This window comes from Cebus imitator, unplaced genomic scaffold (genome assembly GCF_001604975.1).
Source record: "Cebus imitator isolate Cc_AM_T3 unplaced genomic scaffold, Cebus_imitator-1.0 Scaffold216, whole genome shotgun sequence".
In the NCBI taxonomy this organism is placed as follows: domain Eukaryota; kingdom Metazoa; phylum Chordata; class Mammalia; order Primates; family Cebidae; genus Cebus; species Cebus imitator.
Window position 1 is genome coordinate 1719903 of NW_016107531.1, and position 20851 is coordinate 1740753.

General features: G+C 43.3%; 1 protein-coding gene across 10 annotated transcripts in view; it reads right to left on the bottom strand.

The window, feature by feature from the left end:
- RALGPS1 (Ral GEF with PH domain and SH3 binding motif 1) overlaps nt 1-20851 on the bottom strand; it is a 379879-nt gene that overhangs the window by 201387 nt on the left and 157641 nt on the right. For all 10 annotated transcript variants that reach the window (XM_037745920.1, XM_037745926.1, XM_037745923.1 and 7 more), the window contains one exon: nt 7979-8062. In XM_037745920.1, the coding sequence (XP_037601848.1) occupies nt 7979-8062 (84 nt within the window). The remainder of the gene's footprint in view (nt 1-7978; nt 8063-20851) is intronic.

Genomic DNA, 20851 nt, shown 5'->3' on the forward strand with positions numbered 1-20851 from the left:
AGCAGAAGACAAGAAATAACTAAGAGCAGAACTGAAGGAGGTAGAGACACAAAAAACTCTTCAAAAAATCAATAAATCCAGGAGCTGGTTTTTTGAAAAGATCAACAAAATACACTACTAGCCAGATTAACAAAAAAAAGAAAAGAGAAACGAATCAAAGAGATGCAATAAAAAACAATAAAGGGGATATCACCACTGATTCCACAGAAATACAAACCACCATCAGAGATTACTACAAACAACTCTATGCACATAAACCAGTAAAACTGGAAGACATGGATACATTCCTGGACACTTGCACCCTCCCAAGCCTAAACCAGGAAGAAGTCGACACCCTGAATAGACCCATAAAAAGGACTGAAGTTGAGGCAGTAATTAATAGCCTACCAACCAAAACAAGCCCAGGTCCAGATGGGTTCACAGATGAATTCTACCAGACATACAAAGAGGAGCTGGTACCCTCCCTTCTGAAACTATTCTAAACAATCCAAAAAGAGGGAACCCTTCCCAAATCATTTCATGAGACCAACATCATCCTGATACCAAAACCTTTTGTTGAGACAGAGACTCAACAAAAAGAGAAAACTTCAGGCCAACATCCATGATGAACATAGATGTAAAAATCTTCAATAACATACCAGCAAACTGATTGCAACAGCACATCAAAAACCTTATGCATCACGATCAAGTAGGCTTCATCCCAGAGATGCAAGGCTGGTTCCACATATGCAAGTCTATAAACATAATCCACCATATAAACAGAACCAAAGACAAAAACCACATGATTATCTCCATTGATGCAGAGAAGGCCTTTGACAAAATTCAACAGCACTTTATGTTAAAAACTCTCAAAAAACTAGGTATCAACAGAATGTATCTCAAAATAATAAAAGCTATTTATGACAAACTCACAGCCAATATCATACTGAATGGACAAAAACTGGAAGAATTTGCTTTGAAATCTGGCACTAGACAAGGATGCCTTCTCTCACCACTCCTATTCAATATGGTATTGGAAGTTTTAGCCAGAGCAATCAGGCAAGAAAAAGAAATAAAGGGTACTCAGTTGGGAAAGGAGGAAGTCAAATTGTCTCTATTTGCAGACGACATAATTATATCTTTAGAAGACCCCATTGTCTCAGCCCAAAATCTCCTGAAACTGATAAGCAACTTCAGCAAAGTCTCAGGATACAAAATCAATGTGTGGAAATCACAAGCATTCCTATACAACAATAACAGACTTAGAGCCAAATCAGGAATGAACTGCAATCCACAATTGCTACAAAGAGAAATACCTAGGAATACAACTAACAAAGGATGTAAAGGACCTCTTCAAGGAGAACCACAAGTCACTGCTCAACGAAATAAGAGGACACGAACAGATGGAGAAACATTCCATGCTCGTGTTTAGGAAGAATCAATATCATGAAAATGGCCTTCCTGTCCAAAGTAATTTATAGATTCAACACTATCCCCCCACCCCTCAAGCTACCTATGACCCTCTTCACAGAACTGGAAAAAACCACCTTAAACTTCATATGGAACCAAAAGAGAGCCCACATAGCCAAGACAATTCTAAGCGAAAAGAACAAAGCTGGAGGCATCATGCTACCTGACTTCAAACTATACTACAAAGCTACAGTAATCAAAACAGCATAGTACTGGTACCAAAACAGAGATACAGACCAATGGAATACAACAGGGGCCTCGAAGGCAATGCCACACATCTACAACCATCTGATCTTTGACAAACCTGACAAAAACAAGCAATGGGGAAAGGATTCGCTGTTTAATAAATGGTGCTGGGAAAACTGGCTGGCCATATGCAGAAAGCAGAAACTGGACCCCTTCCTGACACCTTACACTAAAATTAACTCCAGATGGATTAAAGACTTAAACATAAGACCTAACACCATAAAAACCCGAGAAGAAAACCTAGGCAAAACCATTCAGGACATAGGCATAGGCAAAGACTTCATGACTAAAACACCAAAAGCATTGGCAACAAAAGCCAAAATAGACAAATGGGATCTAATAAAACTCCAGAGCTTCTGCACAGCAAAAGAAACAATCATTAGAGTGAACTGGCAACCAACAGAATGGGGAAAAATTTTTGCAATCTACCCATCTGACAAAGGGTAATATCCAGAATCCACAAAGAACTAAAACAGGTTTACAAGAAAAAAAAAAAACATTCAAAAGTGGGTGAAGGATATGAACAGACACTTTTCAAAAGAAGACATTTATGAGGCCAACAAACATATGAAAAAATGGTCATCATCACTGATCATTAGAGAAACACAAATCAAAACTACATTGAGATACCATCTCACGCCAGTTAGAATGGCGGTCATTAATAAATCTGGAGACAACAGATGCTGGAGGAGATGTGGAGCACTTTTACACTGTTGGTGAGAGTGTAAATTAGTTCAACCATTGTGGAAGATAGTGTGGCGATTCCTCAAGTACCTGGAAATAGAAATTCCATTTGACCCAGCAATCCCATTACTGGGTATATATCTAAAGGATTATAAATTGTTCTACTATAAAGACACATGGACACGTATGTTCACTATGGCACCGCTTAAAATAGCAAAAACCTGGAACCAACCCAAATGCCCATCGATGATAGTCTGGACAAGGGAAATGTGGCACATATACATCATGGAATACTATGCAGCTATAAAAAACGATGAGTTTGTGTCCTTTCTAGGGACATGGATAAATCTGGAGACCATCAGTCTCAGCAAACTGACACAAGAACAGAAAATCAAACACCACATGTTCTCACTCTAGGTGGGTGTTGAACAGTAAGAACACATGGACACAGGGAGGGGAGCATCACACACTGGGGTCTGTTGGGGGGGACTAAGGGAGGGACAGCGGGTGGTAGGGCAGATGGGGAGGGATAACATGGGGAGAAATGCCAGATATAGGTGATGGGGGAATGGAGGCAGCAAACCACATTGCCATGCAGGTACCTATGCAACAATCCTGCATGTTCTGCACATGTACCCCAGAACCTAAAGTGCAATAAAATATATATATTTTTTAAAAACCAGAATAGCTATGGACACAAAAAACTTTATTTGGTTAACCAACCACAAATAAAAACAATCAAAGAATAAAACAAACAAACAAAAAAGAAAAATCCAGATTTAAGAATACTATTATTTCTTATGAACAACCTACTTTTGCCACAAGCTTCTCATAAGCCCATTCACAGTTTTCTTAGAAACCAAGAGCTTAGTTTGAAATAATCTTAGAGGTCCCACTTACTCCCTGCCTGGACAGCTGGATGGTGTTCTATACTAATGAAGCCCTTGCCTGGTCTCTGCCTGAGCCTTCCTGGTTAGGGAACTTCTGTATATTTGGAAAAGGCCAACTGCCTCCCCATTTCCAACCCTTGGGTCCTGCACTTATTGATCAGGCCCCATAGATTATGTTTAACCCAGCTTCCCCATCATGAACTCCTCAATTGCTTGAAAACCTTGATGACCTCCTCCCTGAGTCTTCTCACTCACAGATCTTCCACCTATCCCTGTATAACATGTTTTCTTTCCCCTCACTCTTCTTGTCACTGTAATACTTACATGCCACTCCTGTGAGATAACTCCCACCCTCACCCCTCATGTGAGGCATCCAGAACCAGACACAACTGTCCAAGGGTGGTCTGGATAAAGCAGAGAAAAGCAAGATTGCTACACACATATTAGAATGCCTAAAACACAAAAAAGCTGACAATATCAATTGCTAGCAAGGAGTGAAGCCATATACTCATATACTGCTGGTGAGAATACAAAACGGTACAGAGAAAATCTGGCTTGTGCTCCTAGGCAAAATTTGGCCAGGCACAGTGGCTCGTGCCTGTAATCTCAGCACGTTGGGAGGCCAAGGTGGGCGGATCATGAGGTCAGGAGATCAAGACCAGCCTGGCAAACATGGTGAAACCCCATCTCTACTAAAAATACAAAAATTAGCTGCGCATGCTGGCACATGCCTATAAATCCCAGCTCCTCCGGAGGCTGAAGCAGGAGACCTGCTTAAATCCAGGAGGCAGAGGTTGCAGTGAGCCAAACCTGGAAGGCAGAAGTTGCAGGGGGCTGAGATCGCACCACTGCACTCCAGCCTTTCCAGAGCCTCAGTTTCCTTATATATGAAATGAGTGTAAAATATCTATCTCATTAGGCAAGTGAAAAAAGAATTAGATAACATGGGTAAAATGCTTAGCATAGTATTTGATTCAGCAAGTTCAGCATAAGTGCTCAATCAATGTTTTTAAAATAGTTTTGACTAAAGCCATGAGGAAGCAGGAACATTCAGTGACTAGGCTCATGAGCGTGGGAGTTCAGAGGGCAGACAGGACTTGAGAATCACAAGGTATCAACAGAACGGATCAGGCAGAAAGCTCAGAGCAGACTGCAAGAGTACAAGAGAAAAGAGGGTCTATTATGAGAGGTATCTGCCTTCCTTTCTGGCCCTCATTCTTAGCTTCTTCCTTCCAGAACACCCTGATTTTCCCTGAGGAAATACCCCTCCCTCCATTCTCAGTCCATGTGACCTAGGCCCACTACCTCTCCTCCATAGGAAGGTCTGTTTCCCAAGGCCTGGCCAATCAGAGCTTCATGTCTTTCTGATCAGAGTAATTAGATCATAACAAACAAGATGGGCCACAAGCCAGGGCAATCTGAGCCACTGAGTCTCAATTCCAGGACATCAGATAGAGCTACTGAAAAAGTAGCAGGTCATTTCTCCTGGGGTTCCCCTCAGAATATGATACAAGCCAGGAATTGTTGCTAGCCATCCTGCAACCGCACTGGGAAGCTACCTGAGGTGGAACCAGCTCAGAGGAAAGCAGAACCTGGAGGTGGAGGGAGCAAGACCAAGTTCGGATGGTACTGTCCCCGCTGCCTACATTCAGCAATATTTGAAGTCAGTATCTCCCTAGACTTAGTTATTATACATAAGCCATAAAGCTCTCTTTTGTGCTTACATGAGCTTGAGCGGGGTTTCAGCCATTAGGAACTACATAAATGTGTCTATGAGAAAAGCTGGGAACATTTGGCCCTGTCCAATCTCCATTAATATAAAAAGGTCCTGAGACCCAAAGAGAGGAAGGGCCTTAAAGGAGGTTAGCAGCAAAGCCTAGACTAGAACCAAGTTTCTCCCAATTCCCTCTTCACCTTTTCCAAAATGTTCAGCGTCTTTGTGATACAAGCCCAACCTTGCACTTAGGCCCAAGCCTCTTGGTCTGGTCTTAAACTTCCTTTCAGCTCACAGCTCCCACTACTCTGCCCCCTTTGTTCAACCTTACATGGAATGTTTACTAAGTGTCAAGTACTGGGGTAACCCGTTTATATTCATGATTCTTGTTTAGTCTTCAATAATCACTTGAAATGATTCTTCCTGTTGTATAAATAAGGACAATGAGGCTGAGCGAGGCCAAAAGCCAACCTAAGATCATACAGCTAAGCTGTCGAGGTAAGACTCAAATCCAGGCCTGCTGGACTCCCTGAGATCAGAGTTTCTCAGCCTACTGTCCACAGACCCATAAATGTCCATACAGAAACCTCAGGATGGCAGTGAACACCCTAAAATTAAATGCAAATTTGTATATCTGTGCATTTTTTCTGGAGTAACATTCATATGTGATAGTCAGAGTCTCAAAAGAACCCATGACCCAAAAAAGACTGACAACTTCTGTGCTACACGGTGTATTCCTTGGGGTTGTAACATAGGCCTGGCTCATAAAAGACCTTTAGTGAACTTGGCCAAACTCTTCCATTTCAGCCACTCTCTGAGCAAATTCCAAGGGACTCTGATCCCATGGAGAAGCAGGCAAGCGCTAGCTAGCCTCTGGGTTTCTGTTTGGCCACAAGAAGCCTCAAATCCCCTGGCAACCTCCTCCCAATCAGCTGATCTTCACATTTCTCTTGTCTTCTCCCAAAACATCCGGATGCTTAGTACATGCCAGACATTGTCCTAAAGCTCTTCATATTCCATTTATTCTTCATAACAATTGTGCAAGGAGACTACTACTATTATTCTCAGTTACAGAAAAGGAAGCTGAAGCTCAGACAGGTAAGTGACCTGCTTTCTTTTACTTGGAGTATGATCAGTCTTGTTCTCACATAAAAAAGTTCTGCCAGGAAGGGATGCCAACGAGTTCATCTCAAAGAAGGCAACCCCAATGGCTAACCAGGCCTGGCCTCTGGCCAATTTTCAAACCAGAGCTACCAGGGCTATGGCCAGGAGTTGCTGGCTCTCTGAGGGGCTGATGGGCCAGCAGAAAGATCATTTCCCAGAGCATTGTTTGAAAAAAAAAAAAAAAGTGACCTTGCTTCTGGCTCATTTCATCATTTGGTCTGAGCTGGACACAACACAACTGTTCACAGAACAAACTACATTGCCTTTGCCAAGCTGACCTGGCATCCGTATGCAAAGCAGATTACATCAGAGGCCCCAGCAGCCCTTCCTCTGGGAGCTCTGTGGCTGTTCAGAGGTGGGGACTGAGTTGGCTCCCAGTCAAATAGTTTTGTTGAGGAAACTATGAATCCCCTGACAAAATCCTCACACTTTTTTTTTTTTCAAAGACTAAGCTCAGTTGAAAAGAGACGATTTTTCAAAACAACGAAAAAAGAAGCAAAAGGCTTTGGAACTTCTCTTTTCAAAACAGTGTGCAGCCCCTATTCCAGATGCACCTAGGTCTTTCTTGGTTCCTACTAGATCTCATCAAATAATAATAATGCCAACTCCAGACTCAATCTTCAAACTACAAGCTGGTGCCTCTCTGAGGATCCCACTGGACTTGGGGAGGAAGTTCAAGGCTAAAGAAGCCTGGAGAGGGTTGAGCAACAGTGATGCACAAGACCAAGCATTTCCGAGAGAGAAGGCCCAGCTGGAGGGAGGGCCCAAAGGGAATCCAGGCCCCATCACCCATGGGGCAAGTCATACATGCTATGCAACCTCTAGGCCGCTGGCCTCATTTGAAACCAGAAAAATAAGAATGAAGAAAACCTGTCAACAGTATAATTTGAGGCTTAGGTTTGGGTGCTTTCTCTTGAAGATCGTGCAGATTTGGCTGAGAAATAATATGCCCTACCTCCCTCAGTTGATCCAAGTCTCCAATTATCATTCTAGATCTTCATACCTGAAGCACAGGTTCTGGTTGGACCAAGTCAGTTTAAAGTAGTACAGGGCCAGGGACCAGGCCATCAGGAATTCAAGGAAATTCAATTTTAAAAGTACTTCCTGAGCACCTCATCTATTCATTCCATATATAGTTAATGAGGCTCTATGATATGCCTGACATGGGGCAAGATGGTGGGGGAGACAGTGATAAACAAGATAAACATGCTTATGGGCCTCCCAGGACAGCAAGGAAGGTAAAGGATACAGAGCTATACAACATGAGGACAGACTAATAAAGGACCACACGGAGTACAGGGTACAACATGGGGATGTGCGACCAGGTGACCTCATACAGGCTGGGGATTCAGGGAAGACTCCTGAAGAAATGACATTCAGGCTGAGATCTGATTGGAAGTTGAACAGGGAGGAAGGATTCTGGGCTGTGAAGACAGTACACATGGAGCCTGACAGGACACAAATAAGGTATATCAGGTAAGAGAAGGCAGGGCAGGAGGAGGGAAAAGAAATGAGGCTGCAGGGGTGGAGAGAAGCTAGATCCACCATGTTGAATGTTGCAAAGCATATTAGGTAACTGAACCTTAGCTTAAGTGAAACTGTAAGTCACTGAAGTGTTTAAGCATAGGAAAGGCATGCTCAGTTCCATCTGCTTTGTGAAAATGGACTATAATGGCACAAAACTGGATAAAGGTGGGTACTCGAGAAGAGAAGCAGGAGGATCTGGGGCCAGGTGCTTAGGAGACAGCCTTGGGCGGGGGAGGGGCTCGCAGCCTATAGGGGACAGCAGCAGATTGCTCTCTGGTTAGGCACATGCAAGGGCGTTGCTTACCTGGTTAAACCTCCGGGTAAAGGCCACGACGTTAGGGGCAAGACTGTGTTTCTCCTTCTTACTCCATCCACAGCTGGCTAGTTCCTAGGAAGCACAGAATGAATTTCAACAATGATTCTAGTTGGAATGCAAAACACACCAGGGGATTGAATGGGAACATGGGCATGAAGGTGGGAAAGGCTGTTCCCTTCGTCACCAATTGCAAAAGGAGGGCTGGGTTTGCAGGTGACGGTGCAGCCTGGGGCTAATAGAAGTGAGGGTGGTAATGGAATACTTTTCTCCACAACTCTGGCCATGTTTCCCAGGATTTCTGTGCCAAAAGAAATCCACTGCCACTCTGCCAGCTTCTCTAAGACCAGAATTCCTTCTTACAATGCAAATTGTCTGAAAGGGCACAGAAATGTTTCAATCAGCAGAACTCATCCCCCCATAGTAGTGATGCCAGGGCTCCAGGCTAACTTAAAATCTAGCTTAAAAAAAAATCTCAGATTTCACTGGTCACATGACATCAACCATTCCTGGTGTGAGGCAAAGTCCCAGTCCAAGCCTACTGCAACCAGAGAAGCTTCTGGGATGACCTCAGATTCTGTCCTGAAGTTGGCCCCTCCCATCCCTCACACAACCAAAAGCAGGCAGGAGGAAAGGTCCCCTTTAATACCTTGTTCGGGGGCCTCATCTCTTTTTTTCCACTAGGTTTAACATTATAATTTGAAGAACTGAATTATCTAAATTTTATTTATCAGTAAAGCTGGCTCTAGGCAAGGGATGAAAGCTGGACATAATAGGAGCAAACTAATGGGATTACTTGGTGCTACAAAAATGGACCAAGGTGAAGCCATCATCCAAATGCCCAGCATTCTCAGCATGTACCTTGAGGAGCCCTGACAGAACCTGGAGGAAAGGTAGCAGATTCTAAAGTTCTCCACCTATAAGTTACAAAACCTTCTTTTAATTCCTACCAAGTCTCAGTATTACTAATAGCATTGGTTTTTTGCCATTCACCTAGAGTTTTCATGATCTTTAGCGAGAGGCAGCTGCCCAGCAGCTGCAATAGACATTGATCAGGGGTCTCCTAGGAAAGTAAGGGAAGGGAGCATTGAAACAGCCAAGGACAAAACTGGCTTCTTGCAGTAACGTCTGAAGGGCTGTACCTGTCAAACTCACCTTAGGACCTGACTATCAGCCACAAACAGGGGCTTAGAGGGAGCCTGGCTAAAGGCAACAACAGCTCTTGGTCACAGGATGAATGCCCTGGACTTGGGAACACAGAGGAATCAGCCGGGGACCTCCTGGTGCCTCACTTCCATGCTTAAGGTTATCCACACAAGAGAACACAAACAACCTTAAGCCTGCCATGTCCTTCACATGCTTACAACTTAGATTCAAGTAATAGCAATGACAACAAAATTCACCAATGCTACCATTTAGCAAGAATTCCCCACATGGCAGGTGCTGGACAGGGCACTTCACCTATGTCATCTCATGTAATTCACACCACATCCATTTTAACAAAGAGGTTTCTTTCTCTTGGATGAATATTGTGACTCTACTTCTTTTCAAAAATGGAGATGAATCTCTGAGCTGTAGAAGTTACAGCTTTTTACTATGATTCTCCTTGTTGTGACAACATATATTTGCACTTGGTTTCTTTATTTAATTTTTATTTTTGTAGAGACAGAGTTTCACTGTGTTGCCCAGGCTGATCTCAAATTCCTGGCCTTAACCAATCCTCCTGTTTCAACTCCCAAAAGGGCTGGGATTGAAGGCATGAGCCACTGCACCAGGCCTGTGTTTGGTTTCAAATATATGTCTGACCTACCTCAGTTACATGTACTATCTCCCTCTCTTTAAAACACATACTTGAATCACTTTGCAAATATATGTTATTATTGCCCTTTTAAAGTCTGCTTGTGAAGACAAAGGCTTCCTTCCCCAGTGGATCACAAAGCAGATCCTGGAAAAGCATGGGTTTATAATAAAATACAAAACCCAACTCATAAAACCAATGTTTCAGGACTGAGGCATGGTTGTTGCCCAATTTTTAGCTGACAGTTGCTCCCTTTGTATTCTTCCTGAATTTTCAAATAAATAGCAGAAGTCGTACGTGTGTGTGTGTGTGTGTGTGTGTGTGTGTGTGTGTGTCTGCGTGCATACATGCATGTGTGATTTTAATTCAGACTCTGTGATCTTATTTCCACTTCAGACAACAGCCAGAAAGGGAGCAGTGTGGGCCCCAGGGTCAGATCCTGGCTGGTCACACACCAGATGAATGATGCTTATCTTCTTAGAACTTCCAGTTTCTCATCTTAAAGTGGGTATGATACTGTATGTATCAGTGAAGCTCATTATAACAGTTATGAGATGAGGACATGCAAAGCATCTAGCACGTGACAGGTACTTGATAAAGGTTCTCTGCTTTCCTCTTCCCAGGGGCACGCTGCTGTTAAGCAACAACGGCAGTATTCAGACTCAGCTCAGGCTCCAAATGCCTTCGTTTTCCCACACCACATTCTCTTTACTGTCTTGAATTATTAACAAAATCTATTATTATTTCTCTTTCATTTTGCTGATGTCATGCAAGCAAGAACCAAAGTTGGCACTTAATACATCTTCCCTAAATTTATTTGGTTTGAACATTTCTAAGACCCTGATTCAAAAACTGTATGTGGAGTTATTGGGTTCTGACTATTTCCGAAGGAACCTTTTGCACTGGGATGCACATTAACATTTATTTTTATTTTTTTTCCACTTTGTTTTATATGTTTTATATTGTACACTGCATTTTAGGTTCTGGGGTATATGTGCAGAACATGCAGGACTGTTGCATAGGTACATACATGGCAATGTGGTTTGCTGCTTCCATCTCCATCACCTATATCTGGCATTTCTCCCCATGTTATCCCTCCCCAACTCCCTACCCCTCACTGTGCCTCCTCTAGACACCTGCCACAGACCTCAGTGTGTGATGCTCCCCTCCCTGTGTCCATGTGTTCTCATTGTTCAACACCCACCTATGAGTGAGAACATGCAGTGTTTGATTTTCTGTTCTTGTGTCAGTTTCCTGAGAATGATGGTTTCCAGGTTCATCCATGTCACTACAAAGGACATGAACTCATCGTTTTGATGAGTTGCATAGTATTGCATGGTGTATATGTGTCACATTTTTCCTGTCCAGTCTATCATCGATGGGAATTTGGGTTGGTTCCAAGTCTTTGCTGTTGTAAACAGTGCTGCAATGAACATACGTGTACATGTGTCTTTATAATAGAACAATTTATAAACCTTTGGATATATACCCAGTAATGGGATTACTGGGTCAAATGGAATTTCTATTTCTAGGTCCTTGAGGAATCACCACACTCTCTTCCACAATGGTTGAACTAATTTACACTCCTATCAACAGTGTAAAAGTGTTCCTATTTCTCCACATCCTCTCCAGCATCTGTTGTCTTCAGATTTTTTAATGATCGTCATTCTGATTGGCGTGAGATGGTATCTCAATGTAGTTTTGATTTGCATTTCTCTAATGACCAGTGATGATGAGCATTTTTTTTAATTAAAAGCCCACAACGAACATCATAGATGTGCATAAGTTTGTTGGCCTCATATATGTCTTCTTTTGAAAAGTGTCAGTTCATATCCTTTGCCCACTTTTGAATGTTTTGTTTTGTTGTTTTTTTTTTTGGCTTCTAAATCTGTTTTAGTTCTTTGTAGATTTTGGATATAAGTCCTTTGTCAGATGAGTAGATTGCAAAAGTTTTTTTCTCATTCTATTGGTTGCTGGTTCACTCTAATGACTATCCTTCTGCTGTGCAGAAGCTCTGGAGTTTTATTAGATCCCATTTGTCTATTTTGGCTTTTGTTGCCAATGCTTTTGGTGTTTTGGTCATGAAGTCCTTACCTATGCCTATGTCCTGAATGGTTTTGCCTAGGATTTCTTCTCAGGTTTTTACAGTTTTAAGTCTTATGTTTAAGTCTTTAATCCATCTGGAGTTAATTTTAGTGTAAGGTGTCAGGAAGGGGTCCAGTTTCTGCTTTCTGCACATAGCTAGTCAGTTTTCCCAACACCATTTATTAAACAGGGAATCCTTTCCCCATTGCTTATTTTTGTCAGGTTTGTCAAAGATCAGACGGTTGTAGATGTGTGGCATTGCCTCTGACGCCTCTGTTCTATTCCATTGGTCTATATCTCTGTTTTGGTGCCAGTACCATGCTGTTTTGATTACTGTAGCATTGTAGTATAGTTTGAAGTCAGGTAGCGTGATGCCCCCAGCTTTGTTCTTTTTGCTTAGAATTGTTTGGCTATGCGGGCTCTCTTTTGGTTCCATATGAAGTTTAAGGTGGTTTTTTCCAGATCTGGGAAGCTATTGGTAGCTTGATAGGGACAGTGTTAAATCTATAAATTACTTTGGACAGTAAGGTCATTTTCACAATATTGATTCTTCCTAACCATGAGCATGGAATGTTTTTTCATCTGTTTGTGTCCTCTCTTATTTCATTGAGCAGTGCTTTGTAGTTCTCCTTGAAGAGGTCCTTTACGTTCCTTGTTAGTTGTATTCCTAGGTATTTTATTCTCTTTGTAGCAATTGTGATTGGCAGTTCGTTCTTGATTTGGCTCTAAGTCTGCTATTGGTGTATAGAAATGCTTGTGATTTCTGCACGTTGATTTTGTACCCTGAGACTTTGCTGAAGTTGCTTATCAGTTTCAGGAGATTTTGGGCTGAGACAATGGGGTCTTCTAAAGATACAATCATGTCATCTGCAAATAGAGACAATTTGACTTCCTTCTTTCCTAACTGAATACCCTTTATTTCTTCTTCTTGCCTGACTTCTCTGGCTAGAACTTCCAACACTATATTGAATAGGAGTGGTGAGAGAGGGCATCCTTGTCTAGTACGAGATTTCAAAGGGAATGCTTCCAGTTTTTACTCATTCAGTATGATACTGACTGTGGGTTTGTCATAAATAGCTTTTATTATTTTGAGATACGTTCCATTGATACCTAGTTTATTGAGAGTTTTTAGCATAAAGGGCTGTTGAATTTTGTTGAAGGTCTTCTTGCATCTATTGAGAAAATCATATGGTATTTGTCTTTGGTTCTGTTTATATGGTGAATTACATTTATAGACTTGCATATGTTGAACCAACCTTGCATCCCTCGGATGAGGCCTACTTGATCATGGTGGATAAGCTTTTTGATGTGCTGTTGCAATCTGTTTGCCAGTATATTATTGAAGATTTTTACATCTATGTACATCATGGATATTGGCCTGAAGTCTTCTTTTCTTGTTGAGTCTCTGCTGGGTTTTGGTATCAGGATGATGTTGTTCTCATAAAATGATCTGGGGAGGATTCCCTCTTTTGGGATTGTTTGGAATAGTTTCAGAAGGAGTGGTACCAGCTCCTCTTTGCATGTCTGGTAGAATTCAGTTGTGAACCCATCTGGACCTGGGCTTGTTTTGGTTGGTAAGCTATTAACTGCTGCCTCAACTTCAGCTCTTGTTATGGGTCTATTCAGGGTTTTGACTTCTTTCTGGTTTAGGCATGGGAGGGTGTAAATGTCCAGGAATGTATCCATGTCTTCCAGGTTTACTGGTTTATGTGCATAGAGTTATTTGTAGTAATCTCTGATGGTGGTTTGTATTTCTGTGGAATCTGTGGTGATATCCCCTTTATCGTCTTTTATTGCATCTATTTAATTATTCTCTCTTTTCTTTTTTATTAATTGGGCAAGGGGTCTGTCTATTTTGTTGATCTTTTCAAAAAACCAGCTCCTGGATTTACTGATTTTTTGAAGGGTTTTTTTTGTGTGTGTCTATCTCCTTCAGTTCTGCTCTGATTTTAGTTATTTCTTGTCTTCTGCTAGACTTTGAGTTTTTTTTTTTTTATTTTTGCTCCTCTAGCTCTTTTAATTTTGACAATAGGGTGTTGATTTTAGATCTTTCCTTGCTTTTCATGTGGGAATTTATTGCTATAAATTTTCCTCTAGACACTGCTTTAAATGCATCCCAGAGATTCTGGTACGTTGTGCCTTTATTCTTGCTGGTTTAGAAGAACATCTTTATTTCTGCCTTCAGTTCACTGTTTATCCAGCCAACATTCAAGTGTCAGTTATTCAGTTTCCATGAAGTTGTGCGTTTCTTAGTTTCTGAATTCTGAGTTCTAATTTGATTGCACTGTGGTCTGAGAGTCTGTTTGTTATGATTTCCATTCCTTTGCATTTGCCGAGGAGTGGTTTACTTCCAATTATGTGGTCAATTTTAGAGTAGGTGTGATGTTGTGCTGAGAAGAATGTATATTTTGTGGATTGGGGGTGGAGAGTTCTGTAGATTTCTATTAGGTTTGCTTGGTCCAGGTCTGAGCTCAAGTCCTGGATATCCTTGTTAATTTTCTGTCTCGTCGATCTGTCTAATAATGACAGTGGAGTGTTAAAGTCTCCCACTATTATTGTGTGGGAGTCTAACTCTCTTTGTAGGTCACTAAGACCTTGCTTTACGTATCTGGGTGCTCCTGTATTGGGTGAGTATATATTTAGGATCATTAGCTCTTCTTGTTGCATTGATCCTTTTACCATTATGTAATACCCTTTTTTGTCTCTTTTGATCTTTGTTGGTTTAAAGTCTATTTTATCAGAGACTAGGATTGCAACTCTTGATTTTTTTTTTCTCTCTATTTGCTTGGTAGTTCTTCCTCCCTCCCTTTATTTTGAACCTATGTGCATCCTTGCATATGAGATGGGTTTGCTGGATACAGCACACTGATGGGTTTTGACTTTTTATCAAATTTGTCAGTCTGTGTCTTTTGATTGGGGCATTTAGCCCATTTACATTTAAGGTTAATATTGTTATATGTGAATTTGATCCTGCCATTTTGATGCTAGCTGGTTGTTTTGCCTGTTAGTTGACATAGTTTCTTAATTGTTTCAATACTCTCTACCATTTGGTAAGTTTTTGGAGTGGCTGGTACTAGTTGTTCCTTTCTATGTTTAGTGCTTCTTTCAGGAGCCCTTGTAAGGCAGACCTGGTGGTGACAAAATCTCTCAGCAACTGCTTGTTCATAAAGCATTTTATTTCTCCTTTGCTTATGAAGCTTAGATTGGCTGGATATGAAATTCTGGGTTGAAAGTTCTTTTCTTTAAGGATGTTGAATATTGGCCCTCACTCTCTTCTGGCTTGTAGGGTTTCTGCCGAGATATCCGCTATGAGTCTGTGATGAGTTTCTGCTGAGAGATCCGCTGTGAGTTACCCTTTGTGCATAACCCGACCTTTCTCTCTGGCTGCCCTTTGCATTTTTTCCTTCATTTCAACCCTGGTGAATCTGACGATTATGCGCCTTGCGGTTGCTCTTCTTGAGGAATATCTTTATGGTGTTCTCTGCATTTCCTGGACTTGAATGTTGGCCTGCCTTGCTAGGTTGGGGAAGTTCTCCTGGATAATATCCTGAAGAGTGTTTTCCAACTTGGATTCATTCTCTCTGTCACATTCAGGCGCATCTATCAAATGTGGATTAGGTCTTTCCACAATCCCGTATTTCTTGGAGGCTTTGTTCGTTTCTTTTTCCTTTTTTCTCTAATCTTGCCTTCTCATTTTATTTCATTGAGTTGATCTTCGACGTCTGATAGCCTTTCTTCTGCTCAATCGATTCGGCTACTGAAACTTGTGTATGCTTCACGAAGTTCTCGTGTTGTTTTTCAGCTCCATCAGGTCATTTATACTCTTCTCTAAGCTGTTTATTCTCATTAGCATTTTGTCAAACCTTTTTTCAATGTTCTTAGTTTCCTTGCATTGGGTTAGAACATGATCTTTTAGCTCAGAGAAGTTTGTTATTACCACCTTCTGAGGCCTGTTTCTGTCAATTCATCAGACTCATTCTTCATCCAGCCTTGTTCCCCTGCTGGTGAGGAGTTGTGATCCCTTGGAGGAGGAGAGGCATTCTGTTTTGGGTATTTTTATCCTTTTTGCGCTGGTTTATTCCTATCTTTGTGGATTTATCTACCTGTGGTCTTTGTGGTTGGTGACTTTCAGATGGGGTCTCTGAGTGGACGTCCTTTTTGTTGCTGATGAAGTTATTTCTTTCTGTTTCTTAGTTTTCCTTCTAACGGCAGGCCTCCCTGCTGCAGGACTGCTGGAGGTCCACTCCAGACCCTGCTTGCCTGGGGATCACCTGTGGTGGCTGCCGAACAGTAACAGTTGCTGCCAGTTTCTTCTTCTGTTATCTTTGTCCCAGAAGGATACCTGCCAGATGTCAGCCTGAGCTCTCCTTTATCTGGTGTCTCTTTGGTTATACAGGGGTTTGGGGAGCTGCTTGAGGAGACAGTCTGTCCCTTATAGGAGCTCAAGTGCTGAGCTGTGAGCTCTGTTGTTCTGTTCAGAGCTGCTAGGCAGGTACATTTAAGTCTGCTGCAGTGGAACTCATAACTGCCTTTTTTTCCCAGGTGCTCTATGCTGGGAAAGGTGGGGCTTTATTTTTAAGTTCCTGTCATTCTGCTGCCTTTTTTCAGAGATGTCCTGCCCAGCAAGGAGGTAGCCTCATAACAATCTGCCAGCAGAGGCATTGCTGAGCTGCTGTGGGCTCTGTCCAGCTGCTGTGTGAACTTCCTTGCAGTTTTGTTAACGGGGGTACAGTTAGAACTGCCTCAGTAATGGCGGTCTGCCTCAATAATGGCAGATTGTCTCTGTAATGGCAGACTGCCTCAGTAATGGTGGATTGCCTCAGTAATGGCGGACTGCCACAGTAATGGTGGACTGCCTCGGTAATGGCAGACTGCCTCGGTAGTGGTGGACTGCCTCAGTAATGGCGGACACCCTTCCCCCCACAGAGCTGGACCCAAGTCCAGCTGTGCTTGCTGTGAAACTCAATCCAGGGTGTTTCAGATTGCTGTTCTTTGTGGGGGTCGGACCAGCCGAGCCAGGTCACCTTCCTCCCTATTTCAGCACCCCCCCCACCTTTTTTTTTTTCAGTTGAATGGGCGACTCTGTCTCCCAGGCATTCCAGTCGCCAGTTGAAATGGCACCCAGATTTGTGTGAGTTTTTGTGTGGTGACCCACTGCGCTGGCTGAAACAGCTGCACTGGAGACTCATGGCACGTTTCCACCCAGAAATCTCCTGGTCTGTGGGCAGTAAAAATTTGCTTTGAAATGTGGTGATCACTCACCCTCTGTGTTTTCACTGGGAGCTGCAATCCTGAGCTGTTCCTATTCGGCCATCTTGGATCATCCCCCGCATATAACATTTAAAATTAAAACATCAGCAGAGTAAAACATTATATTTGAGAGGTACTTTGATAAAATGGAAGGAGCAAAGGATTTTGAGCCAAAAGACCTTGCTCTGAATCCCAGTCCATGTCACTTACTTCCTGGGAAACTCCTGACAAATCACCTCTCTTGGCATCATTTCCTTCACTACTAAATATGAAGATGCTGTAACTAACTCCACAGAATTGTGATGGAGACTGAAGGAGGCAGAGCCTGACAAGGGAGGTGACAGAGCCTGGCTGCCAGCAGATGCTCAAGCAGCCTCTGTTGAATGAATGAGGCATGAGCCCTCAGTGTCAAGACCTCCCAAATTCAGCATCAGAAAAAATAAGACCATTCTATCTGTACTAAAACAAGTCCTGGGCCTGGCCTCTTTGGTGCAGTTCCTCTTCTGTGTTTGGCCTTACAGGATTACAAGAGATTCCATCTGTGTTAAGTGGGTTTAGGAAAATGTGAAGTAACAGAACAAAACTTTCCCAGTCACTAATGTCTAAAAAAGGTCCATGCTGTGGAACCTATTTGAATATGATTTAGTTAAAATTGACCAGAGGAGACAGACTGATTCTAGAAAGGAGGCAAGGGTTTGGGATGAGGCCAGTAAGGCCCTGGTAGCTCTGGGTCCATGGTGAGCTGCTTAGCTGCCCAAGCAGCTATTGCACAAACCTTCCCATGGGCACTGAGGCCCACATCTTGTCCAGGCAGTCCCTAGCCCTGACTTAGGGGCTGATCTCGACTGGATGTAAGGGGACTAAGACTTGTGCAGTCCTTTACCAGGTGCTTCTGAGACCTTCCTCCTGTCACCAGGGTGTTTCTCAGGCTCATCAGGGAAAAACAGATGCTATAAGAATAAAACTTCCTGCCACCAAACTTAAATGTCCTTACATCCTCTCCCTCCTTCTGACTTTAATGAAAAAGGGGCCTCTTTCACTCTCTTCCTGGCCCCATCCCACCCCTCTGCCTTCTCAGAGATCACACTCTGATGCCCTCTGTCACCCCTGTATCTTCACCTCTTCCTCTCCAATTTCTCCTTGCTTGTAGCATTTTAATGTGCATAAGCTTCTCCCATTAATATTAATAACAAAAATAAAAGATGCCTTTCCCAGACCCCTGTCCCCCCCAGCTCATGCTCATTCCTCTCCCCCACAGAACGTCTTAAACTTGCTCTCCTCTCCTACCTGCCTTTCCTGCTCCCTGCTCCCCTGTAACTGTTTCTTCCCCCATGACAACTTCCCAACTAGGACTGGCACCCCTTCACCAGTCACTCTTGGTCCCGCCATATTTGTTGCCTTCTATCTTGCCTTTGGACACTGTGTTCTCCTGTTTTCTCCCCACCTCTCAGGGTCCTCACTCTCAGTCTTATTTTCTGGCTGCTCTTTTCTTTTCTGACACAATCTCCACCTCAACTTGTCCAAGGTTATCTTCTACACTCTTCTATATTTCTCCCTAGAAGATCACATATGCTGACTGTTGTGGCTTCAACTACATGTCTGTGTCCAGCCCAAGTTTCTCTCCTGAGCTCCCATTCAGGATAGCCAGGTACCTCCTGGCCATACCTTCTTTCATATCCCATCCCACAGACAACTTAAAATCAGTAGGCCCAGAAACAAAAGGGTATCTGACCAGCTGCCTTAAATAAAAAACGCATAACAACATGAGATTCATTTAGACATTCACTCTGACAAAGGAGGATATTTATCACAAAGACATTGTGAAAATAATCCCTAACTGTGCAAAAACAACTTTGTCTTAATACCCCCACCTGGAAGCATTCCTAGGTGAAAGCAAGAATCCATACTGGTTTCAGCTGCCCCTTCAAAGCTGCTCTTGGCCACACCACCATGAGGCTCACTTCATTAGCTACCAGCTTTGTGCTTAGGGGTCTGGGAGTCAGATGCCTTCAGGTTGACTGAGAAAGGCCCAACCCTGACTGTGTCTGGAGTCCATGAGGTAAGGCCTTGGGAGAGGAGACCTGGGGAGTGGGTCTCCTGGGGAGGAGACCTGGGGAGTGACAAGTCCTCTGTGGGGGAGGAGACCTGGGGAGTGACAAACCCTCTCTGAAGACCCCCATGGCATCTAGGCCATCAGGCCATAGGAAGCTGATGTCAGCACATGGCCCTTTCATATGTGCCTCTCACTACACTCTTCTCCAAATCACATTCATCAAACCCGTCCACATGGAAGACACACTTTCTCAAGGACAAATCACTACAACAGACCTCAGGACCACCACCAGGCTGGCACCAGCCAACAGCACATTACCACTGTGCTCAGTGGCTATTTTCTTCCTCCTCCCTCCATGTTTCTCCCATTCTTCCCATCCCACCCTCTGGCAGGGGGAAAAAAAAAAAAACAGGAAAGACCTGCCAGATTTGCTTATAAATAATCTTCACAAGAACTGGTGGGACAATTACACACTTAGTCAAAGGAATTCTAAAACACCCTAGGAGGTAGGTGACCTAGTAAGGCAGCCGGGGAGATGGTGCCAGTTTTGGGGACCTGACCAGAGTGGGGACTGACTGAAGAGTAAGGCATTCAGGGCCTAGACTCTTGTGACAGAGTTAAGAATGGGCTAAGGAGATGGGCAAATAACAGAGAGTGGCTGGCATGTCCTTCAGGGACTTCCATGCCTTGTCACCCACAAGGAAGTCTATATTCTTCTCTACCTATAGTTCTCCTTGGGGGACTGACTGCTGTGGCAGTAGCAAAGGTACATGATGTCCACACCTTCCTCGTGTGGAAGTCGGGGGTCTCGAGGCCCAAGCAGGAGTGGCAGAGTTCCATGAAAGCTACCCACCTGAGATCCAGGAGAGGGGCTGGCTCTGGTCTCAGGAGTGAGCTCTGACGACACAAGGGTCACAAAAAGAGAGGTCACAGTGTATAATAGCTAAGGACTTACAAGGAACATAACTCCCTGGCTGTGTGACCCGGGACAAGTCACTTAAAACTGTCAGTGCCTGGCTTTCTGCATCTGAAAAATGGCATTAATAATAACAACTCCTTTGTAAGGTAGTTGTAGGAATTAAATGGGCCGATATTTGCAAAGTGCTTAGAAAAAAATGTCTGGTACATTGCATTAAATTAAGTAATGCTCACAGAGAAAGGCAGGGCTGAGCATGGGAGCAGGCGCTAAAAATTCAGGCCAGGAATGACCCTGGAATCAGATGGAGGAGGCACACAGGAGAGCAGTCCCTGGACACTAGGACTCCAATGGTGCCAGGATGAGGGCCAAAGCCCAGCCAGAGGGAAGCACCAGCAAGATTTACTGAACACCTAGGTTGTGCTAGAAACTGTGCTACACACTCCACAGAGACCATCTCATTTCATCCGCACAGTGGATATGATTGCTCTGACCTCCAATTTCTAAATGAAAAATGTGTAAGAGGCAGGTGAATTAATCTGCCCAGACCACACAGGTAGTGGATGGTAGAAGTGGTGGGAGCCCATCCTCACCACAGCCAGAACAGAACTGCAGGCCTCAGCCAGGGCTCCAGCAGGCTCCCAGCCTAGAGGAAAACTGGGTGACAGGAAGGAATAAACCAAAGCAGATTCTAGGTAGGCTTCTTAGAGCACCACACCTGAGTCAAGGCCAGCCCCAGGAATCAGGCTGCCACAGCCAGAA